General features: G+C 42.5%; 1 protein-coding gene and 1 non-coding gene across 2 annotated transcripts in view; one reads left to right on the top strand and one right to left on the bottom strand.

The window, feature by feature from the left end:
- Positions 1-55: 55 nt before the first annotated feature.
- Positions 56-26,633, bottom strand: part of bnl (fibroblast growth factor branchless) — a 44,077-nt gene continuing 17,499 nt past the window's right edge. Inside the window, exons 3-5 of the mRNA XM_070281428.1 lie at positions 7,054-7,157; positions 1,652-2,913; positions 56-972 (exon numbers count right to left, since the gene is read on the bottom strand). Coding sequence (XP_070137529.1) covers positions 927-972; positions 1,652-2,913; positions 7,054-7,157 — 1,412 coding nt within the window. The 3' untranslated portion in view covers positions 56-926. The remainder of the gene's footprint in view (positions 973-1,651; positions 2,914-7,053; positions 7,158-26,633) is intronic.
- TRNAT-AGU (transfer RNA threonine (anticodon AGU)) lies at positions 9,124-9,197 on the top strand. The gene has a single exon. It is a non-coding gene; the product is annotated as a tRNA-Thr (tRNA).

The following is a 26,633-nucleotide window of genomic DNA, read 5'->3' as shown; positions in this document are numbered from 1 at the left end:
AATCCCAGTAAACTTTCATCAGGATCTACTCCTCTTACCATATAAACTAAAGAACTTTGATTTGATATTAATATATTTTTAATTTTATTTTTTAGTTTAGTAGCTTTCGCTTTTTATCATGCTCTTCTTATTTATCATTTACTCACATATCTGGAAATTGTTTGATTTATGCATTAAGTTATAACAGAATTTTGTTAGTCTAGGGCCTATCAGCTTAATCCTAGTTTATAATAAATATTTTCAAATAAATAAATAACTCAATTATACAAGTTACAAACTATAATTTCACGCTCGTCTCTTGTAGTTAAAATAAATTAAGATTACTTGTTAGTTTATTAAGTAAATGTAAATTAAAATACAATCTTGTGATTTGTGTGTTTGCATTGTTTATTCTTTTTTTTATGTATTTCTAATTTTTATTTTATTTCGCTTTGTCGCTGACTTTATTGATTCGTCAACAAAGGATCTTAAGGATTGCCTCAATTTAATATTGATATACAGAGCTTAGACTACGCACTGAGAGGCAGCGAGGTTCGACAATGCAGAGACAAAAATGTATCTTACGACTAAACCGTGTATCTATGTACAAATGGATTCGACTTCGCTTCGTTTACAATTTGGGGATAGCCCTTTGCAAGTTTTCATCTGGTTTTTCGTATGGTGTGGTCGTGTATTTTTGAGTATTTTCATCGTCAATCGAACGTGAAAGTTCCGCCACAGAGACTCAAGTATTTCAGTAGACTCTTTTTTAGATCATTCGTGTTGCGTAAGGTTATGGCTTTGATTTTACATAATCATAAATATTTGATTTGATGAGCGTGTTATATATAATAATATACATTTTGATGCTGACTACACTCCATAGGGGGGTTCGCTTGAGAGGTTCTTATAAAATACTCGAGACTCCGTCGTAATACATTTGATATTCATCGGGTTTTGAGGGGATGGATTCGCCGGGGGAACAACAGTCCGCTGTATCAAAAATACTTTATTGAACCACAGTCTTGGGTTTGGGATAGGATGGTATATCATTATGTACACTCTGACAGAGATGTGATGTTGTGCTGGATGTGCAGTGTAATGAGGTTTGACTGTTTTGGTGTGTGTCTGATCGTGTTGTGGATGTACAATTTCGAAACTTGCAATTACAATATCTTTTGCATACTCAAGCCACATTTTTACAGCGTTTCTTATTTTTTTCTCCGATCTTTCTCTTTTCCACTGAATTAAAATGTATTTTCTACACATTGTACGTTTTGGCTAAGATGAATTGAACAAATTTCTAGAACTACTTAAAGGTAATTTTGAAAAATTCTCCATAACGCAAATTATAAATAACCAAACAAAAAATAAACCAAAAAGTACAAATGTGCCAATTCTAAGTAAATTTAGAAAATGTTTAAAGAAGATCAATGTTTCAGTTAAAGCCAAAATAATAAAAATTAAATTTAGAAATGTATTAAACTTCCAAACCGTAAAACTAAGAAACGTTATTGCCAATAGGTAACAAGTTAATAAAAAATATTGTTGCTTTAATAATTTAGATAAAATGTAGAAAAAGTCGATTTAATTTTATCAAAGTTTGGTGAGAAATGGAGAGTTAGCTTAGGTATGTTAAGTTTTAATTTAATTTTTTTTGTGGGAAACTCACAAATCGTAGAGCGAATCGTCGCCAGCCGCACCACTGCGTCCTTGGGCCTCGGAGCTGACATCCTCGTAGCTGGCATCCTCCAGGGATTCGGCCTCCTCATCCACGTCGCCGGTATCCTGGTCTTGATCTTGATCCTGATCTGGATCCTCCTCACTGCTGCTCATGCGCACATTGCGCTCCACCCGATCGCTGGTCTCGCTCAGGCTCAGGGCAGGAAGGGGAGAACTGCTCTCCCAGCGGCTTTCCGGAGTGGCCAAGCTACTGGCCATGGTGGTGGAGGTGGTGCTGCTCTGCTCCATTTTGCGTTGCCTCCGCTTGGAGCTCTTGCTTCCATGATGACCTTGCTGGGGATTTGGCTGCTGGTGCTTTTTTGGACCGCCCTGGCGCTGCTTCCCCGCCTTTCCCTGCGCCTTCCTTTTACCGCCTCCTCCCAACTGCTTGGGCCGCTGCTGCTGGACACCCTTGGCCTCGGCCAAGTCGGCTCCCTGAATTTTTCTAGCACCATTTTTCTTGCCACAGTTGGGCGGTGGGGCGCCCTCAGCTGCCGCCTTTTTGCGCAGCTCCCTGCACTTCTGGGCCATGGGACCCAGTTTGCGGCAATGGTGCTGCTCCTCGTTCTCATTGGGCTTGCAAAGTCGCCTCTTTTTGTTCTTGTTGCCCCTGTTTTTGTGGTGGCCAGTGGGGCTACTGGAGTTACTGCTATTGGTGGTGCTACTGCTAATGCTACTGCTAATATGGCCGCTCACGCTTTGACTACTGTTACTAATACTAATCAGGCTGCCGGGTCTGAGCGCAGGCACAGGAACGTTTCTACTGCTAGTGAGACTACTACTACTTCTGCTACTACTGCTGCCGATTTTGCTACTGCTTCTGCTATTGCTGCCGCCCTTGCCACTGCCGCTGCCACTCTTGGGGTTACAAGTGTGCGGCGTCTTGAAACTGTCTGCATCGATCAGCTCGATCAGCGGCTTGCCCGTATCACAGAGTTGGCGCACGCCGTGCTTGACGCGATTCGCCCCGAAGTTCTTGGCAATCAGCTGCTCGACCCGCTCCTGGGCCACCGTCTCCGTGATCACATTGGTGTATATGCTCATCTTTTGCAGGGCCCTTCCGGGCGGTATCTGTGTCCGACGGAGTCCGCCCTGATTGTTCAGCGCCAAATAGTAAACGCGCAGCGAATTCGAGTTGTAAGTGGAGGTGTAGGTGTTGTAGTTCTGCAGACCCATGTTCTCGTTGAAGACACAGTCGTCCGTGAAGTCTTTCTGCAACAATTAAGGAAAGAGATAAAATTACAATATTAGACTTGACTATTAAGAGAAATCCATAGAAAAGACTAAGGTATCTACCGGTAGTAATAGCCAGTAGATGGAAAATAAATTGTATTCCCCTCAGAAACTGCCCAAAGGGTTGTCCTTAATGTTGGCTTCTTCAGAATACTATACCAATAAATTCCCCTCCGACATTAACCTTCTTCTTTGAATTCCTGTCTAGGAGCGGCGTCTGTTTCTTTTGTCTATCGATCGGAAAATCTGTTGGATAAATGCGCTCATTATCACAGGATGTGCTCCTATCGGTGTTGGCCATCATCGATAGAGGGCCCCCGACCTGGCCATTTCACTAACCATAAACATTTCTACTTTATGAACGCCTCATGACAGCCGAACAAAAGCCAGATGAAAGCCAGAAGAATTACCAAGCCGGGAATGAGAAATTATTTGTCTAGGAAACAAAAAAAATGTTAATCGAGAGCAGGGAAAGGATTTCTGTTTCATTTGGAAGGGAGGGACACACTGGCCTTTTGGATGCGCCGACTCCTAGACATCTGCAAATCAAATTCAATTAACAACACTGAATTAATTCACTTGTCAGGCAATTAAAATTGTTTCGTAAATAAAACGGCACACAGGCAATTCCCTGCCTGATTGTTTCCCCGGGGAAATGTCGACGCTTAAATTTAGAAATTAATCAAGCAACCGGCGAACCGAAATGAGCCATCAAATGGGTGAGGGCCAGGCCAATCCAGGCCGGGCCGGGCCGGGCCAGGCCAGAAGGCGAGTGAAAAATGTTGCCGCCGCGTCCGGAGGTCGGGACAAATTTTTTGACATATGTGACAACAATGTGGTCGGTGCTCGAGCCCCTCATCGAACCCCTCCCCCGACCTGGTAAGTCCCTTTTCGATCCTACCATATCTCACTCACTGGCAGACTCTTTTATGATACGTATTTCCAGGCATTTTCATTTATTTTTAGTTTTTAATGGCTTGCAAGTGAAAATTTGCAGACACCAAAGGGAAATGAAGTTGTACTTAGATAAGCCAACACACAACAAATAAAGAAAAGGGATCGGAAGGGGAACGGGGGTGTATCCAGAACCATTAGCTCTATCGGAGCATATCGAGTGGCGCCAGGTGAGAGTGGAAAGGGTCAACCTGTTGTTGGGTCCAGATTACGAGGAACACCTACAAACGGACACCACCACTTAGAGAACACGAGTTTGAAGTGATTTTCAAGGCCCGGGGTCACTGCGTGACCACTTATCGCCCCTGAACAGGACAATAACGATGATAATGATGCAACATATTCATTGGGCCCAGTCGGCATTAATTGACCAACCAAACCCCGCTCTGCGGGCGGTCCAGCTTTTTAATCCCCGCCTCCTCCGGCCGCTCCGTCGGAGAACAAATTATGCAAATTAATAAGCAAAACCGTAATATGAACATTTATGGCTACGACATTTTAATTGGACGAGACGGCGCTGACTCACTAGGGTTTCGGCCTGAAATTTATGAATTGGCAAACATTTCGGGTCTTTTTGTTCGGCCTGGTCAATTAGCCGGCCGAGAATCACCTGCCCCGTTGGTCACAAGATCGGACGGAAACATTTTGAATAATATGGTGAAATGCCATAAAATCAGTCACATGGCCGGATGTTATTAATAGAATCTAAGGGGAAGAATAAAAGCGCCCAGTAAATCAGAGACCATCACTTTGGACCAAGTTTAGAGAGCATTTTACTCGTACTTCTTAGAAACAAATAAATAAAAAAATATATAGATATACTTCCCGTGCCCCTCCTGCCGGGTGGAGTACAAAGGAGCACCGGACGTGCTGGCCGCCAAAATAAACAACAAGACGGACCAATATAACCGCCCACTTGACCAACTTAGAGATATGTTGGCTATGTTATAGGCCTGTCTCTCGGCTGCAGAATGCGGCGCCTTCAAAGGGCCGCCTACAAAGTTGCCGCTGGTGAAGCGCATCAATCAACACCGGCCAGGCCAAGTATCTGTATCTGCAAGATACACTCGCTCTGAACGCGAACACGCCTCGGCTGACAGAATTGGCACACTCGCTGCTATTTCGGATGCGAAAAGGTCAAAGTGCTTGGACGGCGACAGAGACAGCGGAAAGCAATGAAAACGACAACGAAAATGAAAATAAAAATGAAAATCAAATAAATTAAACTAAAAACTAATGCCGGACGGGCCGATGAAGCACTGCCGCAACAGTCACATGGCGCCAGCCCAAAAAAGGCATCCGACGGATGCACAATCGAGGATCTTGTCGATTCCCAAGCGCAGCGGGGTAATGTGTCACATCAATTTCGAGGGAGGGAGAGCCAGGAAGGGGACCAAGGACATGCGACCGACATCAGTTGGCACTTCATGACCTGACCGAGCCAAAGGACAGCGCATTCCAGAAAGAAAGGGACTCAAGGACTAAGGACCTACTACTGATCGTGTTGCTTTGTTTTTGTTCACATTTAATTTTATATTTATGATCTTTTCGGCTCTGTGGCTCTTCGGGTGCTCTTTCATTTATTTAAGTGTCCCTTTGGAGTTTTCGGTTTACCTCAATCTTTTAACAGGCCTTTGTTTGTTTTTGTTTTCACTAGAGGGGTGCCAACAATGGAACATATACGATTACACAAAAGCCGCTCTACATTTCCAATATAGTTACCCAGGAGAGCAGAAAATTGAAATGCGAAATCGATTTTGCGGTGCAGGAAATGAAGGGAAACATGTAAACATTTTTTGTCCATTTTTTGTGACAATCATGCGATCTCCTGAAAATGGGGTTGTCCCCTATAGGGTCCATAGTGATGGCTATATCTTCCTCAATTCTCATCCGATTCTCAAGCGGAGTACCTTAAACGATTTCTGTATCGATTCCCCACCATTCTGCATCAAAATCCTGAGACAAAATATTTTTTAGATTTTTTGTCCATTTTTCGGAATGCGATCCCTTGAAAATGGGGTTTTTCCCTATAGGGTCCACAGTGATGGCTATATCTTCCCCAATTCTATTCCGATTCTCAAGCGGAGTACCTTAAACGATTTCTAGATCGATTCGCCACCATTCTACATCAAAATCCTGAGACAAAATATTTTTTAGATTTTTTGTCCATTTTTCATGATGGGATCCCTCAAAATGGGGTTTTCCCCTGTAGGGTCTACAGTGATGGCTATATCTTCCCCAATTCTATTCCGATTCTCAAGCGGAGTACCTTAAACGATTTCTGGATCGATTCTCCACCATTCTGCATCAAAATCCTGAGACAAAATATTTTTTAGATTTTTTGTCCATTTTTCGGAATGCGATCCCTTGAAAATGGGGTTTTTCCCTATAGGGTCCACAGTGATGGCTATATCTTCCCCAATTCTATTCCGATTCTCAAGCGGAGTACCTTAAACGATTTCTAGATCGATTCGCCACCATTCTGCATCAAAATCCTGAGACAAAATATTTTTTAGATTTTTTGTCCATTTTTCATGATGGGATCCCTCAAAATGGGGTTTTCCCCTGTAGATCGATTCGCCACCATTCTACATCAAAATCCTGAGACAAAATATTTTTTAGATTTTTTGTCCATTTTTCATGGATTTTTCAGGGTTTTCCCCTGTAGGGTCTACAGTGATGGCTATATCTTCCCCAATTCTATTCCGATTCTCAAGCGGAGTACCTTAAACGATTTCTAGATCGATTCGCCACCATTCTGCATCAAAATCCTGAGACAAAATATTTTTTAGATTTTTTGTCCATTTTTCGGAATGCGATCCCTTGAAAATGGGGTTTTTCCCTATAGGGTCCACAGTGATGGCTATATCTTCCCCAATTCTATTCCGATTCTCAAGCGGACTATCTTAAACGATTTCTAGATCGATTCGCCACCATTCTGCATCAAAATCCTGAAACAAATTATTTTTTAGATTTTTTGTCCATTTTTCGTGATTCCAAGAAAGTTTTAATGTGGACCTATTATTTTGCCAAAAAGTTATGACATTTCCGATCAATCATTTACTTGGCAGCTATCGGATGTACTCTTAAGATATGTATATGTACAAAGGCCCTATATGGTCTGTATTAGCAGTTTCTATAGTATGTTGAAGCTGTTGTACTCACCGAACCATAGGCTATGCCACACGCGTCCATGCACAGATACAGGCAGGTTGCCACACTCTGGAGCTTGATGCGACCCACATCCACGGTGGAGCGCTGAAGAATCGCTGCAAATGAAACGGAGAGCGGAGAAAGCACATTAATTAATTATCAATCACAAGTTGGACGATTGTGGGAAGGAGACCTGATTATGGCCTGACCCAAAATCTGGGCCCAGGTGTCAGGATGTCAGGGTGCCGGCCGAGGCCCGACTCAAAAGTGGTTAATTACATATCCGACACCTGGTGAGCCGTCAGGCCCACGAGAGTCTGCCAACTGCCGGCAGTAATAAATGAAAGATAAAGTAAAATGCCTTTCCAGCTGGGAGTCCACTAATCATAGATTCCATTGCCGGGCAAATTTGTCAACTGTACTTAATCGAAGATGCCTTAAGTGGGATTATGGCAGATATTATTTATGGCGATCATCGAGCCGGGTTAATTGAAATTGCCGCCTTGCACTTGAGAATCGAACATTGAAAGAGGCAGACACCAAATTCAAGTTCAGCACCGTTTAAGGTCAAACCACTTGTGTGGTCCAACACTCTTCGGGAGTGGAGGCAGCAGGCCGTGCGAGATTCCGGGGGACCGCCTGCCTCCTTGTCAGTTGGCAGTTGGCTGGCCAAAGTGTGTCAGCACTTTGTTGTTGGCCGCAGTTCGTTCAATGAACTTTATGCACTTTGTGCGTAATAAACATCAATTTATAAATACACAGCTTGTTACGGGAGCAATTGGTAATTGAAATCTTAGCCAGCTGCTGGGCTGTGGCAAGAAAATAGCTGTTCTTCATAAAAAATTATTAGTAGAGTCGATTATGGCGGTCTAAGGAGCCATTGAGTGGCCACTTGAACGACGCCAAAAATGTAGTTTTTATGGCACGGATGATATGATATGAACAAGTAATTAAATCCCTAACCATTCGTTATTGATGTGTGTTTTTTATGGTGCAGCTGCAGGGATAAACCATTGACATATGGGAATGCTGAGGGTATGCCTTCGTACGATGCTGATTCTTGAATAATTACCTCAACTCGACAGAAACTGTGCCAGCTGATAAACAGACGCAAAAATATCATAAAATATTGCTGTCAATAGGTGGGCAATTTATGGCCCACATGCTTATCCCCTATATGCAGCTTTAATTGCAACTGCAACTGCAACTTCGGTTGCAACTTCAGCTAAGCCAAACAAAGGCAATGCATTTTTATTTACAGGGAATCTATTTTCCTCCACCTCTTCTTTTCAAATACGGAAATTGTTAAGTTTCGGCGAAAAGGAAAAAACATAAATAACACATGAGGCTCTGCTCCCATTCCTCCAAAGTTTAAAGACCAAATCGTTTGCGTTCCCTATACCCGATTTGATTTACAAGTTCTCCCTTCCACCAAAAATTTCTTCCAGCTCTATGATTAAATGCTCCATTTCTTTTTTGAGTGTTTGGCAATTTCGGACATTCCTTTGCTCTGCCTCCCAACTCTTTTAAAAAAACAAATACTAACATAACGAAAAATAAAAGAAATCTAAACAAATGACATGCTAAGAGCGCCAGTTCATTTGTTAAAATCGAAGAGGCCAGGGGTCCTCCTCCCACTGGAGTGACAGGGGACAAGGTCTGGGGGAGGCCGGCGGCCCAGTGACAGCCTTTCACTTTGAATGCCATGTGGTGTTGCATTTCACTTGCGTCGTGTTTGGCGTGGTGTGACTTCTTTTCTTCGGGGCTCATTTAAAAAACGATTTGTTTTGCTCGAGTTAACAAAAGTAATTTTTCTTATTTTTTATCTTTCCGTATGTGTGCCTTTGTGTGCAGTCGGACAGCGACAACTTTTAGCGTATTAAATTGTTAAAAAGAATAATTTAGATATATGTATGGATGTGTGGTTTATTCTTGTGGGAAAGTTCCTCTCTTTCACCCGATGCTAGTCGGTTCTAATTTTAGGTCGGAGAACATAATAAAACCAATGAGCACGCTAGAGGGTTGATAGGCAACGGAATGTTCTCTGCTTGTGGTAGAACTTTGTCGCTGGGCACAGCATGTGGCGCCGTGGCTTAGTTGGTTAAAGCGCCTGTCTAGTAAACAGGAGATCGTGAGTTCGAATCTCGCCGGGGCCTATGTTTCGATTGTTGAAGCATTTACTTTTTTTATTTTATTCTATTTATTTTATATTATTATTTTTTATTTATTATTTTTTATTATTTTTATAGTTATGAATGTAAATTATTATTCTATTTCTTAATCAAATAACTTTTAATAAAGAATAGTACCTTTTAATATACTATACTATGAACATGCATACTATGTATACAATATGTACTATACGAACCATTAAGCTTTAAAAACTATAACTATTTCCTATTTGTACTTTTATTAATAAGCTTTTAGAAAAAATTCCACAATGAAGGAAACATTTATTTCGAATGAAATTTCCTTTGAATGTCTGATAAGATTGCCAGTAATATTCACAGACAATCTTTCCCATTTTTGTCGGTTTATTATTATGTGGTTATTACAGTCGGCAATAATAACAATACAAAACCCGACTGAGGTGTGAAATAAGTGCATAATGATAATCAAATGATCTTTTATTGATCAATCAACGGGCCGTGTGGAGTTCAATCAAGCATGGAGATCAGTTCATTGAACCGGCCAGTCGTGTGGGTAAATCCAAAGTTCGAACTTGGAAATTAAATACCGTCGTATATCCAAATTCCTGGCACGCTTCTGGGCTGCTTTAAATTACCCAAATATTAAGCACGTAGTGAGCTGGGGGTGGAGGGCTGGAGGTGGTGGCATCCAGAAACAACAATAATAAAATCGGCTCCAATGGCTGTCACGCTCTGACAATAATTAAAATGTCAAAAAATATGAAGTGTTCGGGTGAGTTATGTTGGGACGGCTGGGTTCTTGATCACCTTATCCTTCGATGGATCGATGATATTCCCCGATAACCGACGCATTTTATGCAAATGAGACCTTAATTTTGTGAAAGACAACCAGCCGAAATTTATGAGCAGGCTTTCAAGGAAATTTGAAGTTGACAAAAAATGATATAGCCGTGGTTAGTTAAACAAATCCATTCATACATATATGTATGGAATGGCTTTTTATTATATTTTTAATTATGCTTACAAAAAAGAAGTGTGACGTTTTGGCGTGACATTTTATGAAAATTTACGATCACTTTTGTGGTTATTTAACATAATATGGTATGCCAGCCATCAATGATCATAAAAAATATCTTTGGGAATATCTGGTCGAGGCATTATCCGCTTTGTTTGGACCTCCAACCCCCAGCCCTCAACACACTACTGTGCCACGCCGTCTTTTGTGGCCTTTTGTTGCTCGATCCGACTAATTTATGATCGTGGGCAGCGTATTTTGACAATTTGATTTGAATTGGAGGCGAGCATATCAATCAATGGAGACTCCGTTTCATTACACATGCATGTCTCTGAGTCTGTCCCCCGATCCAGATGACAATGAAGAGTTAACAGTTAATAGACAGCGCCTCTATTAAAGCCCAATTAGTGGCAGTTTATTGAGTTGTCGTTTGGCCGGGCCATAAATCTTTACCACGAAGCTGCGCCATGCCACTGCCGCTGCCACTTCCACTTGCCACTTCCCACCGCCTTCTGGCTGCAATTCCTGCTTAGATAAACGGCGATAAATCAAACCGTGGGCGGTATGATAAGCCGATCTATTTAGCATTTGCAGGTGATTACTTTTTTTATTAAGAAAACCAAAAGCAGCTTACATAAACTGTGTGTGTGAATGGCTGAGAGTGTTTGCTGGGAAAACAGGGCCAGTTCTCACCCTAAATCTTTGGTATTTCATGCTTGGATGGAGAAATTGCAATCCGTATCTATTCCAGTATTCAGTATTCGAAATTCGCATCTCATATTAGCACCCATCGACAAACAATCGTTTGAGTGCCAAATTCAATTCACAGTTGGCTAAACCTCGCACCCTACGCCCCGTTCCTTTGTTTGGTCGGCAATCGAAATGCATTTTTTGGCAGTGTTGAGGGGAGTGGAAGGATATCCTGCAACCAAATACCTTATTGGCCAATTTCCGATAAAAGCAAATGCGCAAAAATATAAATTACAATCGTCTTGACAGACGGGATTCCCGCCAAGGGTGGTTTCCCAAAAAAAAAAGGAACAAAAAAAGAACGCCCACCGAAATGGCTGCATATGGCAAATGATAATGCGAAATGTTGCAATCAGTACCTCCGGAATGGTTAATCTAAATGGAAAATATTCTAATATCTGCTGGATGAGATCTATACGCATTGATGGGATTTGTCACGACCACTTTGGACTTTGGAATTCCTTTGATTGGGCATTTCACATTTGTGAAGATTCTGGCTTTCTCCCCGAGATAAATTAAAGTTATCAACGCTACCGTTTGTGGTCTTAGGGGGGATATCTCGGGGCGTCCATCTGGGCCCAATTCATTAATGAAAAATGAATGCGGCTATTGAGAATGCCTTCATTTGATTAAATTAGACTAATAACGTGTAAAGTATGGGCAGTACCCCATCGAAAAGCATTGTCTAATCGAGTGGCTTGGCCCACCAAAGGAGAACCCCGAACCGAACAAAAGCCGATTAGGTAAAAGTTTTCCAGTGAAAGTTTACCGCATTTAAATAACACCAGATCCAATGGCCTGCCAGCTCGTTCTTACAAATTAATACAACCCGAGGGAGAAAAACAAACGAATGAAAATTATGTAAAAAATTACGAGCGGAAAAAAGCTGTAAAATTTAAAAACAAACATATGTAAAATATGTCCAAAAATTATGTTTTGAAAAATATCTTAAGAGAGATGTTAAAAACTGTAAAATGTTTTGCATCAAAGAAAACACAGCCACGCCCCCAAGTCGGCCTTCGAGTGCGTGACCAGTGACAGGCCAATTTCGGAGGCGCCCGCAGAGATCTCTGTGCCCCAGCTTCGGCTTTTTTTTGTGTTTTCCGCATTTTCTAGCCGCGGCTTTTTCTTGTCCACTAAACAACCAGTTGGAGTGGAAATGAAATATGTAGATGAGTCTTTAATTAATTTGAGACACGACAAGACAAGTGGCGTCGTCTGTGGCTGCGTCTGCGACAGCAACCATGTCTGCCCCTTTCCCGTTCCCGTTCCTGTTCCCGGCACCTGCCTCTCGTACCTCCTGCCGCTCCAGCTCTTCCTCAGCTTCACCCCCGCCCACCCCAACGCTCCGCGCTTTTTAGGCCAAGACAGATCATTCCAACAAACCGGGATCGGTTCTAGCCAGCCGTCGCGAGCCGCAGCTATGATACCTGCTCCATGGAAGGTGTTGAGTCATTTGGTTGACTGGCCATTAGAGTCTCCATTGATCATTGATCATTGGACCAACTGATCGCACGGGGCGAAATCGTGGCTTTGACTTTGGTCTTTGAACAAGGTTCTAAGCCGAAGTTAGCCCCTTTCCTAACTCCATTATACCAACTTTAAAGCCACTTAGTCCCCACCCCTATTTCAGGGTCACACATGGCAATCCCCAAGACAACTATCTGCTCTGCCTTAGATCTCTGACCTCTGTGCCAAATATTTACATTTGCCATTAAGTCGATCATAAATTTTAGACGCGACCACTAAAGCCCGCCTCGCTCGATTGCGATTCTGTGTCACCCGGCTAGCAGGGAGTGGGAGGTTGTCAACACTGTCGCCGTGGCCCAGAGATAAGACAGCAGTTATCAGACTAGGTCCAGACCTAGGATGGGTGTATCTGCGTCCCGCCCCCCAATGACAACCGCTCCCATTGTATTCACATTCGCAATCGCAATCATATTCGTATTTGCATGCGATGCAATGATTACTTGAATTCCCAGTATGATCCTAACCCATTTCTGAGTCCGAAAACTATCACGAATCAATTAGCTTTGACGGGGCAGAGAGCATAAATTTTCGCAAGGCTCGGCTTGATTTATGCAACGCAACAAATGGAAACTCTTAATTATTTGACAGAAAAAAATCAAACTTAAACTGTTATAAGTCGCATATATATTATTGAGCTGGCGTTGGCTGTCAAAGTCGCGGTTGTCAAATTGTTAACCGTTGTTGGCCAAGTTGCCAACTTTTTAGCCTGTCGACGGCGACGTACCAGCGTCTGGTTAGACGGCATTTTTTTCAACATAAAACAAGCAAAGAGAAACAGAAGTCCATAAAACATTTTTAGCATGTGCAGACTGGCGGCTTTTAAAATTATTCAATGCGGCCAAAGCGACAGATGCGGGCTGATGATCTGGTCGTGTCAATGGTTTGAGGTTTTGCATTTTATGGTTCCAGTCAGCCGGCAAAGATGAACGCAATGGAACGCTGGGGGCATCCAGAAAAAAGTATCGACCACAGAAAGAACCATCACGGAGCCACTAATAGCTCCCCAAGCGAATAGGCGAAAAAGTTCCCAACTCAGCCGTGACCAGATAAATTAAGCTCCAGTTCAAAGTTCAAAGAGTTTGGTCCCCTTTGACATGGCGACAATTCGTTCGCTGACACACATATTATGCAGTTCCCCAAAATATAGGCGGAAATCACCAAACTGGAGCGGAGCGAAACGAATCCCATAGCCATACTGTCGCCTGTCAACTTTGGAGATTGAAAACTTCTATTGGAAGGAAATGGGGAATGAAAATGGGCCTGGGAGGAAATCTGTGGGCCTGTATTTTTAGATGTCGCCAGCCCTCTAGACATTTGACATGAGGAATAACATTTTAATTAGTTGATCGAATGCTCGATTTGAGTTGAATTGCCTTTGGGGAGAGAGCGTGGATACCAGCTATGAGGAGTCCCAAAAGGGGGAGTCATCCCACTCCATCGCTTTCCTTTTTTTTGTGTGAATAGCTAATGCTTCCTCAAATGTTGATGCCCAGACACATTTGCAACTGATCCAGATAGCACGTGCGAGTGTGTGAGTATGTGGTGTCACTATCGCAAAGTGTAATTCCAAATGGTAGTAGGAATGCAGCCGAGCCGTATCTATTAGATACACCGCACTCCGTACCTCACCGAAGCGGCCAACGTTAATGTAAATGTATCTGCATCGGTGTTTGTGCGGGGCGTAAATAGTGCAGACCGTGCTTAGTTGCGTTTGCAATTAATTCACAGTAAACAGCAAATGTTGCAAATAAATTAGCAGCAACAAAAAAGTATCGGCAAGTGAAAATCGAGTCTGAGCCCCATAAAATGCAATTGAAGCCGCATACGACACTTTGCCACTTTGCTTATCGCCTCCTAGCATCGACTTTGGGTGACAGTTTATTTCGTTTCGATTTTTTTAAATACTCTTTTATTAAAAGAGTACTTCTATTATAAATAGATGTTTTCAAACTGATATTTTTTTTAGAAATTTCAAAGACTATTTTAACAATACCAGATATGCAGCTGAAACAAAAATGAATTTTTGATTTATATATTCTTTCTCCGCTGGCCATTTTCTTCCATTTGTTTAAAGAATAATGAATACAAATCATTTTAGAGAAATATTTATTTGTCTACATTAGTCATTGGGAAATATTTCGCCGTCCCATTCAAGAGTATAGTTTGTTCGGTGACCAAGACATGGACTGAAACGCCATCGGAAAACGTCATAATTATCGGGGGGCAACCGAGTGGGCCGCAAGTGAGCACTTGGCGCAGATACAGATACAAATGCAGGGCGCACGGATACGATACAGATACAGATACACTTAATACTACGTTTGTTTGCCAGGCACGATGCAAAATATATTGACTTAGGTCAGTGGCTCATTGAACGCAAATGCAAATTGTTGTTGCTATTGCTCCTGCTCGGTAATTCGCACTTCACACCCTGACGTGCATGTCTCTAAATGAGTGTACGTATGGATGTTTGTGTATCTGCAAGATACATGACTGCAAGTAGCTGGCAAAATGTGATAAACAAACCTGACGCCAGACGCCTTGTGAGCAGTTAAAATTAAAGGCAAACATCGGAGAATATTACCTCATCGCGGAGGGATGGCATAAGTTATAGACCAGACCGATATATCAGACGATCAAGGTTGGCATTGGAATTCTTAAGAACTCTTTCAAATATTGAGTTACCGTCCAACACCGCCCGTATCCAACTATCAGATTACTTTTAAAAAATATCAAGAATTACAGAAACCAAAACTGGAAAACTGACTGGGAAATTATTGACCAGTCCGCACTTAATTTTTATTGGTCGCGTCAATCTTCATGAGAAATGTCCAAAGATTGTTCTGGGAAGCCAGTCAGTAATGTCCGTTTAAACGCTCATTAATTAGATAATCATAAAGATATTATTGGACAAGGAATCTTGCTCAATGAAGATGGAAAACGGCCCATAAAAATTCCAAAGTATAATAGAGCCATAAGAAATCTGTCAGTGCTTGACAACCGAACATTAAAAGCCCGCCCGGCCAATAAAGAAATATATAAATATTTCGTAGCCCGAGAGAAGCTCCTTCCCCTTAAGAGTGAGAGTGAAAGTGACGCTCTAGTTCCAAAACAGAAATCAGCATAAAAATTGTTAACTAAATTGTTATTCAACAAAAACTCATAGCAATAATAAACAACAGACTACAAGCACAAATTTAGATAAGAGTCTGTCGGAGATATCGCTGAGATGCTCGGATAGCATGTTTCGCTTTATTGTCGCCGCCATGCATCATCCGATACGATATACCATTCGATTCGATCCGATACGGTCCAAAATCGAGGAAATTTCAGCTTTCAGCACTGCCATCTGCATCTGCCGCCTGCCTCTGCTGTCTGAATATCTCCAATGCCGAGAAAATCTTTACGATGTGCCAGACAATTAAAAGATATTTAGATACTTCTGACGATCTATTTTCGGAGCTGCCTTTGACTCAATTTGGTCCAAAGTGTGTTTGCATTAATTCGACCTCAAAATGTGCCGTGAAATTGGACTACCCACAAACGCAGACAACCGAGTGAATAAATGATTGCCCAAGTGTTTGCTGCTGTGTGGCTCTGCTCGAGATGATCGGCTCGCCAATTTGGCCAATTATCGGGTCCATTATGCAGCAAATTGCATTCAGCATTCAGCATTCACTCAGCCATCCAGTTGGACCACCTGCAAAGGTAGCATAGAGTCGGTTTACCGGAGCACGCGACAGCCAGTCTTTTGTTGGGGGCCCCCGTTTTTTTAAACGCCTAACAAGGTCTGGCGCTTTGCCAGCGCCTGTGTCTCTGTCTGTCCAGCGGAACATTTGTCATACCACTTGCCTGTCGGCTAGTAGATGCAGATAGCAAACACCTCAGGTGCACCAGCCAAAAAATAAGAGACAAAAAACAATTATCAAGTTAAAAATACATAAAATGTAAAAAATACACAGTATTATTTGATAAGCATGCTTGAAAAGATTATAAAATTAAGCGCTTTAATAATCTTTAATGATTTCTTTCTGTGTACAACTCGAAGTGCCACAATTCACAGCTCAACAACTTCTCCCCCGATCGTTTATCGATTGACAATGTAATTGTGATTTATGCAAATTGCCGGTCTCGACACCTTTTGGCCAATTTATGCCGGCATAAAATCGAGCGATCCACCTTCTTCGGTTCTCGTTGGCAGGCGGACTTTCTTCTTTCTCCTCGGTAGGAGATTTGCTTATTATGCTTGGCTATCTGGCGACTGTTTATTGACTTGGTCTGCGAAACAAAATAATTGGACTGGAGTCGGCTCCAGTGGTGGAACCCACACGAACTCTCCCAGTTTCCCGGTGGAGCCAATTCGCTTGTTTTCATTTCTATTAATATTTTCTTTTGGAAAAATGATTGTTGCACCCAATAAAAAATCGCATGCTGTGGCACGGACAGGCATTAATCAGCCGGAAAACCAAACCGAAAAAAAGGAGAGAATAATAACAAAAGTTTGCAGAACTGAAATCAGCAATTGAAGAAGTAGTACTGTTTGCTTAGTGTGGTGATTTCTTCTCGGCTTCTGTTTTTGCAGCCGAAATGAAAACAGCCAAATGCAGCCAAAAAAGAAAAAATTCGCAGATGCGTGAGGAGGCCGAAACATGCGTCAATAACCCCATTCCGGATCGATCGATCGATCGCGATTGAGTAAATCCCTTGCTGGCAGCAGACATTGCTGTTGCATCCCATCTGAGCGAATGATGAAGATGAAGATACTTTTCCTGCATTTTTATTAGCTTGCCGCACTCGCCGGCTAAGTGGGCAATAAAAGCGGTTAGTATCTGGTATCTGATAGTGGGCCAGACGCTTTTTGCTTATCTCATAGCTCGGCAACAAGCATCTAACCACTTTCCTGGCCACTTTGCTGGTGTGGCAAGTGCAATTGGCTGTGTCTATTGGTGTTAGTTTATGCGTGCTCTGATTTCATGATGTGTGAATGGGCTCGTTAAATGTTTGGCCAGATTGAGTGAGAAATTTGCCAGGTTTTTGGTGCGAGTGTGAGCCAACTGGTTTCGGCAAAGGTACGCTTGGAATAGGTATCTCTAAGACTGTCAGTTTGATTTATTTATTAGGAACTCATTACTTGTTTTCATAATTACTTCAGTGCACTTGCAGAAAAGTCGGTTCTTGAGAATACTGAACTAAATATTTAGTATATAGTGCAGAAAGAGTTTCATTCAACCGTACAATAAACTAAATCAAATTAATGATTCAATTCATTTAAACTGCATTCCGCTGGCTTAGTCGAACATACACAGTTTTTCAACATCTCCGATACATCTGCCCCACTGATGCAACATTGTTGCCTGATGAAACACTTGCAGAGCACCTGATTTTCTCAGATCGAACAAATGAATGTCTGTGCCATAATTTGCGCTACATTTTGTAGGCCATGTTCCAGACATTTGTAATTCGTTTGGTACTATTGTTTTGTGTTTGTTTGTTCGGTACTACGAAGAATACATTATACATGTATGTATGTATATTATTGGGTACTCATAGCGTTGCATAAATCATAGATTCAACGCGCCAGAGTGCGTGAATAATGCGAGGATTACGGAGCCAAAAGTGGCATCAACAAAATGAGGAAATTACGACTGGTTGGCCACTTAATTATCGCCCAGATACGGAGAGTATCTATCTAAGTATGAGCTACTGTGCGACATTCTGGAAGTGGCTGTCCCACTCGAGTGCATTTTTATGATCGCTCATTAATTTTATGGCTTTTTATTTGAAAAGGCGAAGGCGGATCTGGATGCCGCTTCGAAGGCGGAGGCGGAACAGGGCGATAAGAAAGATCCCACACACACTCCGTAGCTTGTGATTGATGGCATCGTCTGGTTGGGACGCACTTGCTCCAATGACCGCGATCATGCACTGATCACATAACTTCTCGCGTCTGGCCAGGATCGCCAGTTGCCAGTGGCCCGTTGTGGAAATCGTTTGCCAAAACACGTCGCACAATCAGCTAATTGGACAACCGACGAGCGACGAGCGAAGACCAACTCCCCAGTGTCGCTTTCATTAGCATGCAAATGCAGATCGCACCGATATTGTATCTCGCGGATACTCCGCTTCTGTTCCTTAATGGTTGCAACGTGTTTCGGTGCCTGCTCTTTTGTAATTAATGTGATCCGCCGACTGACCTTAACTGTGTGTTGTCAGCCTGATTAAAAAGTGTTGAAAAACAAGTTGTTACTGCCCCCAAACCGCAGCCAATGAAACGGAAATCGGAAAAGATACTGACCGCATACCGCTGTACTGGACACTGGATATTGGATAATGGTGCTGATCCCGCAACCAAAAACTGGCTCGGAGGCATTTTGTCATTTAAATGGTGGCTTAGGGATTGGCTTTTCGCTTTTGGCTTTCGATTTTGAGTCTAATTAAGGCGAACATGTGCCAAGATCAATGTCGGCGGCGCCACCATGGCGTGCGTATCTGTCAGATACTTATGCCAGATACTTATTGCGTATAAAACCAATATACTTATGATGCCAGCTACCGAAAATTAATTTATGCCATTCTCAACTCTCAGCTCTGATGCTGTTTGCCTTAATTGCACTTCGCCAACTGACAAATTGCAGTTGGGTAATGGAATTTTGGTCTCTGACATTATTATTGTTTTTTAATTCCGATCCGCAAATTATGCGCATTCTGCATGCAATTTATGAATGCCTACCATGCGAAATCCCTGTGGCATTGAACTCGCGGAGGATATATCTTCATCTGACTCGCAAGCGATTTTTTGTTGACTTGTCAGCCACCGAATAAAGTTTCCTTGTTGTTGGGGATTTATGGTCTAGGCAACATCGTTTAGAGACAGCCCCGCCCACATGTAAGTACACAGAAAGAATACTAATCCAAAATACAATTTCTGTTAGGGAAAATTCTCTACTTAAGACCTCATAATAATTTGTACACTTTCATAATACAATTAGTTACATCATTGTTTTAAGTGACCTCCTTAAAAAAAATGTTTTTTTTGAAATGTAAATTTTGGTTTTATGCTCTACTTATAAAAATGCATTTTATTTTTCTGGTGCATACAAATACCATGGATTTTGGGTGTGTAACCGAGTCTGGGGCTGAAGTCGTGAGGGAGTCATAGACCGAGTTGATGAGTAGGGGACTGCCTACCAAAATAATGTCAACGATTTACATGCAAATTGCATGAGGAAGTTGCCGCTAACAAGGCCGTTAGGCCATTAAACTTGGCCCTGGGCATGAGTCAAAATCCCCAAACGAAAATCTCTGCCAGAGCCAGAGTTGGAGTCGGGCAGTCAAAGTGCAAATATGTGGCCACCCGACGCCTCCACATTACTCAAGCTCACGCCTGGATGTTTAGAACTACAATTCAATCCAAAAGGTCCGCCGGGTCGAGCCGAGCTAATGAAGTTGAAGCGAATCTACGGAAGGCAGGAGAATCGAAGCCTGGCTAAATTTAGCTGGCCAAGAGAGTCTTGCCACCTACGATAAATCAAAGTTAATCAGATCTAGTTTCGATTGGGTTTTTATGGCTCGCTGCGCTGGCCTGCGTTCGGCCCCATTCGAAGCCATTTAAATTAGCTGCCGGGTAATTTATCGCATTGTTGCCTCTTTGCAGGTTTCGTTTAGCGCCAGGATGCCGCAAAGTCCAGACTCAAAGGCCCTTGGGCTTTAAATATATACACATACCTACATATATATAGATATGTGTATCCCGAGTCTTTAGGCCAAGACTTGTCTCAGTCGGTTGCGCTTGACTGGCAAGCTGGGGCTTTAAAACTGAATGGGCTACCAGGACTCGTAAGCCTAGTCGATAATTACGCATATTTTGTTGCCTGTTTTGACGCTGTTTTTTATTTTTATTCAATTTTATGCTGTCAGTGGGAAAAGAGTATCTAGAGCTCTGTTGGCTAGGGAAAAGGATTGTCTATCAGCAGATAAATTTCCTCCTTTATGGATTGTTAAGAGCCCTAAAAGCTTGGAACTTGTTTAACAAGATGTTTTCATTGTAGAATATGGCTATAGCCTGCTATGATGAGAATTAAGTGTTAATCAATAAAACGACATACTTTTTTTTCTCTAATTTATACTCTTCCTGTCGCATCTTTAATTTACCATTAGAGCAATTACCTCTCAGCCTAATAAATCTATTTATAGTTGGATTGTTATTCTTGACCTCTATCATTGATAGTTTACACAAGTAGACATAGAAAAATAATCGACAAGGGCATGAAAACTTCGGCGCCTCAATAAAATTCCGATTCCGACGCCAGATTTTTTATATTATTTTCCAGTACTTCATTTAGCATTGGAGCATTGTCTTGGCGTGACGATTACCGATCGCTTTAGTTTTTAGTAGCTGTTAAATGGCAGGGACGCAGTCGGTGGTCCCTTCTCGTTTCGTATTTTTTCCCTAGCCATCCTAGCCAGCCAGCAATCTAGTGTGCACGGCTTGTTTTTAACACCCAGCCAGAGTCGGGATTCTGGTCTGAATCTGGGCAGGCAAATGGGTTTCAATTTACACACTTGTCGCCTTTTTTTTTTGCCCACAGACCCGGCACCGGTGTGTGTGTGTTCTTAAGAGAGTCGGGAATCTTGTCATCGCCTGGAATAAGGCGCTTATTTATTTGCAAAAGTTTATATCGCATCGGATCGGCTGGTATCGCGTTGCAGAGACGTATCGCAATTATAAATCAGTTTAAGTCGCTTCGGCTGGAACCCCGTGACATTAAGCAATGAAACCTTTTGAGCTTTGTTTGGCTTTGTCTTTGTCAAGTGGGCTGTCTAACCGTCCGCCCTGTCCAGCTGTCCAACTGTCCCTCAATCCTGTCCAGATCGCTTTCCACGCTCTGTGTGGCACCTTTGTTTGCATAATTCCAATGATGTTGCGACTGCCGCCGTTGATTGAACGGACAAATGAATGATTGCCTCAGATGAGATCTCAGATCTCTCCCATGGATGTATGTCTATGTTTGCTAATAACTCAACAGCTAATCAGTGAGCAGCAGACTCGCAGCGTGTAGCTCGCAATTAAGCGAGCAGAAATGTATCTTTCCATCTTTGTATCTTTGTATCTGCAACAACAAACATGCATCGCTGCATGTGCTGCATTAGACAGATCAATTATGCTGTCGTCTGGGTGGGTCTGACGATATGTTTGACTATCTAATGGATATGGAAACATACTTACACTCAAAAAACTACCCAAGCACCAGGAGCACATAGCTCTATTCAAATTGCTTTTTAATCCCCAAAACTAGAAAATTTTTCCGAGTGCAGCTTAAAAATTTAGTGTGGGAAAGCTATTCCACTTACAGAACTAAGAATGCATAAGGAAGCCCAAATCCTCTTCAAAGTAAGCCTCTCCACATGACGGCAAGTCAAAGTCGCAAAACATAAACACTTATTTTCGCACAAATTCCTGGCAAATTCCGTCAAAACTTGTCAGCTGACTGCAAATTTGTTAGATTAGTATCGCAGAATGTTAGAGCAATAACCGATAAGGTACGGCCGAGTTTATTTGCCAAATTATATTTATAGCCAGGGAAGAAAAGAGCCGCCCTCTTAACGCACCGCAACTATTAACACAAGTCCGCGCTTTGGGCCGTCTATTAATCAACATAATTGATGACAATTGGCGGGCCAGTTCTGGTGCGTTGTGTCGTAACAAAACGCTTATCGGCCATGGCTGAATCTAACACTATTAGTCAATGGATCGCACCAGCTGCCTATCATCAATTTATCTGCAAAATATACTTCTGGGATAGAGCTGCATTCTTGTCTCACTGATTTATGAATTTGACCGCCGAACGAACCATTTGCAAGCCGCGTTGCAATCGCTCAGTTAATGACCCTGCCATCTACGCTCCTTCTTATTTTTCCACTTTTGTTGCATAAATTTTGCATTTCTTTTCCGAGAGATCAATGGCCTTTCAGTAAGTTAGTAGGCAACTGTGATCGTCACAATCACAATCAATTCAAGGCGCACGCTCCTCCTAACACACAAAATGGGATTCTGAACTTTGGCGGTTGATTGGGTGGCTTGATTGGCTCGCCGATTGACGGGGTGACTGAGTGACCTAGTGCAGTTCGAGAAACTGCCAAGATCAATAGCTTTTCAATTGAAATCGAACAAGGGGATCCCAGGAGGATCGGAACATATTCAGTAAAGGAATGAGTCATGCTACTTGGAAAAATTTCCATGCGTAATATTTCCCCTAATTTGCATACCATTTTCATTTTTATGGTGGCTAACTTTCAATGATCTAAATACTTAGCGCTTAGTTTTCTTGGAAAAAATCGCTACTGCAAGTAGCTGGCTTTGTTTTTCCAGCAATACCTTCCATATGTATTTAGTCAACCGATTAGTGTCAATTTGTACAGAGCATAACTACAAGTACTGAGCCACATGTGTGGAGGTAGTTATGGCCCCTACTGGTTGCTTTCTCGCGCTGCTTTGTGTGTCGGCGTGTTTATTCAATTAGCATTTATTTTTTTTACATTTTTGCTTGACTATTTGGCAACCCAAGAGGGGGCGAAAAAAAGCATAAAAAAATTCAGCAGGAGATGTGCTGGCGGAGAAGACAACGATGACATGGACATAATTGCAGGCTATTTATCATGGCCACTTGAACTGAACCGCTGACAACTCAATGAGCAAACTACGCAATCGCAGAGCTCGAATTAACACACCTAGGCCACGTAGCAGATGCCATTGGAACACCTGCCCCGCTGGGCCAAGTTCAGGATCCCCGCCCGCTCTCGATTTCGAGCCCCTATCCCCCTACCCATTCCCATTCCGATCCTCATCCGCATTCGAGTCTGCATCCGCAGACATTTAAATGCAGACAAAGTAATTGCAGAGCGCTGGCTGATTAAAATGGATTTATAAATTATGCAGCGGCGCGATTAAAATCGCCTAGCCAGTCGCGTCGGCGGCGCTAACAAAGCCGCCTCATGCCCATGGGCTGAATCCAGAGGATACCTTGCACCAGCAGCTCCTTACGTGCCCGCAGTTTGGCTAATAGAAAGATTTATCACCCCGCCGGCGACTTGCAGGCCAAGCGCCCGATTTCCAGCTCAGCGATAAAAACCGCCTTCAACTCGCGACCGCGACTGGAACTGCGACCGCGACCGCGTTACGATTTCAATTTTCATTTCATTTCATTTGCACGGCGCGTCAATTCGCCAGCCCTAGGGCATTATTTATAGTACACACATTGGAGTGTGTGCGGATGACTCTATCCCCGGATTCTATCTTCGCTTTTCCTTTTAATTTATGGCATTTAAATTGCAATTTCTTGTCCCAGAGCCAAGGAAATGAAATGCACACAAAAAAATTATACCTCTTACGTGCAAAAACAAATGCCAAACATTTGATTAAAGTTTTGTAAACATCATTATTTAATACAACTTTTCAAATAAATATTTAAAGTTATAAAACTTGGCAATACTTCTTCTGCAAACTTTTTGCCGATTGTGATTTTCACACCTCGGAATTGTAATGCTTTTAGGCTTACGACTGAGTGTTCTTTCTATTAGCATCTTCGGAGTGGCCTGGAGTAGCCGGAGATTGAGTCCAAACTGAATTGATTCAGAGGCTGGGTCCGCAAGCCCACATCTGGGTATTGCCACTTTTTCCTTGATTTGTGGTCAACACGGAATCACTTTTCATGGGAAACAAATTCTGTTGAATGGCCAGAGTAACGGGTATGTGAGATATATCACCGGCAGATTCCCCGCTGGTCTGATAGATTATGTGGAGCACATGGCTTTGCAAGGTGCGAAAACCTAAACGTTTAGTTATTTTATTCAGATAGCAATGGAATAATTTCCATTCCCACATAGAGGAATTTATGATAATGATTCATTTTAAATAGGAATTTGTTTTAAAATCAATTAGATAACTATTAAGAATGTTATTCAATTTCAGAACCAGATCAATAGCAATTATTTACTTTGCTTAATTGTTTTAGCCATTAGCTTTCATTTGATTCACCCATAAATCTTCTACTTTAAGTTACGCTACAATGTGTTAATGAAAAACTAAATTACATATCACAATTACATATACAGGCCCAATGAATACCTTCCATTAAAAATGCAATTAAAAATGACGTAAAATGCAAATGAAAATATTGCAAACATGACTGGCGAGGATCTGGGTAAACCTTTAAAAAACCTAGCCCTGAACTTAACAGAAAAAGAAAGTGATAAAAAAAATCATTGATTTTACCTGACGTTGGATCAACGCAATTAACTCTGGCGCTCTGGGCACCCGCCCAAATCAAATCAATTAGGTGAGCGACCGCCCAGTTTGGATCATGGGCCAATCCGATCGGGGAGCATTTATCTTCATTAGACTTGCAAGATACAAATCAATCTGCCATATGTAAATACGATATCGACAGCTCGCTGATGTAATGCCGCAGATAGCCAGCCAGGTAGAGCCCAATGGTAGAGCTTTTCCTTTTGGCCAACTGTGTGGCAATGGTGTGGAAAGCCGCCCGCCTCCCCCCGCCCGCTATTCTCCCCTGATAAGCAAATCAACAGGTTGAACAGGCGCCACACACCGGACAAACTGGTAGCGTTGCCTCGCTCAATCTCAATCAAAATAAAAACGTATCTGAAACGAAATGCAGGCAGGTGAATTGAATCTAATCAAGGCACCGTTAGCCGCCTAAGATCCCAGATCGGTATCCGTATCTATATCCGATCGCTGCCTGGCCGAAGAATTTCAATTCAATTAAAACAAAAGCTGATGGATGCTCCTCCTTGCGGATTAGGCATGGGATAAGGCCTACCCCCCACAGGTCGGGGATCAGCTGCCTCAATCGACACCCACGGCGCTCCATTTCTAATGGAGTTAATACTTTAATTGATCGTGCCGTAAGTACATCAATTTCGGTGTTACAACAGAGCAGCAGCTGCTCCACACGAGCCACCCACCGCTGCCAGATAGAGATACAAAGATTCAGTGCCGGAGAGGGCTGCCGAGTGCACTGATTATGAAAGCCCCATCCGAATGCGGGCTGACGCAGTGGCTCGTGCTAATGTCAAGCGGTGTTGATGCTCTTCCACCACCGCGGTGGTGCCGGTGATTAAGTGCACTGGATTTTGTGGATTTACAGGGGGGAACAGCAGCCGTCCAACCACTTAAGGAATAATCCGCAGTTGTAGAAATCTTTTTGTTAAGACCTTTTTGTGTTTAGCCCTCCTGTAGGAATTCCTTGTACAATTATGTAAATTGGAGATCATTGCCATAATTCTTTGATTTAATTAACTAAGGGAGAACTACTGTTTACCTCAGATATGGAGTGATACTCTTTTTAATTTAAAAAAAAATTCGTAGTACTTTGTTTCCCACGGTTTTCAGAAAATATAACTGATTGCCTATTTAAATATCCCACTAACCACAAAGTTGAATTAGCATCTGTGCCCGATAGCTTGATTTAAGGCTAAGGTGCTTGGCTAATTTGGCGCACGGCAACCATTCAAGTTGGCGGGTCCAGCCAAGACATTTCCCATAGATCATAGAGTGGCTAGAGTCTACGAATTTTGCGTGGGAGTGTGCGGTAGTCGACTATCAGACTGTCGACTGTCACAGGCTGTCAGAGACGTTGCGAATGTAATTAGCATGGCACCCCGCACTATACAAGCTCCTGTGACATTTGTCAACAATCTGTCAAAATAAAATGAATAAAATGCAACAAAGGCCGCGCTTGGCGACGGCCATAAATCTAATGCATTGTCTATGGCCGGGTTTGAGCAATTTTTTATGGCTGATATGCGATATCACTAGCGAGTTGGCCAGTGGAGTGGTCAATTAGGCGGGCACGAATCCGGTGGGCGAGAAATGCCACAAAGGCCAATCGTATTGGTTACATTGTAGAACGCTAATGGACCTGGCCTTTGCTGGCTATAGCCGGCCACCGAATTATCATTCATAAATGCACAAAAGCGGCTTATAAATGGGTCAATCAGTCTCTTGCCAAATGAAGTAATCGAGACGAGTGGCAGAAGAAAGCAGACGCAGACATGCCCCCAGAACAAGACCACGAAATCGAAAAAAAACTGTTGGACAAGTTAACAAGTTGTTTGGCCCCGGGCGC

Source organism: Drosophila bipectinata, chromosome 3R (genome assembly GCF_030179905.1).
Source record: "Drosophila bipectinata strain 14024-0381.07 chromosome 3R, DbipHiC1v2, whole genome shotgun sequence".
Classification (NCBI taxonomy): Eukaryota; Metazoa; Arthropoda; class Insecta; order Diptera; family Drosophilidae; genus Drosophila; species Drosophila bipectinata.
This window is presented reverse-complemented; position numbering and strand designations above follow the sequence as displayed.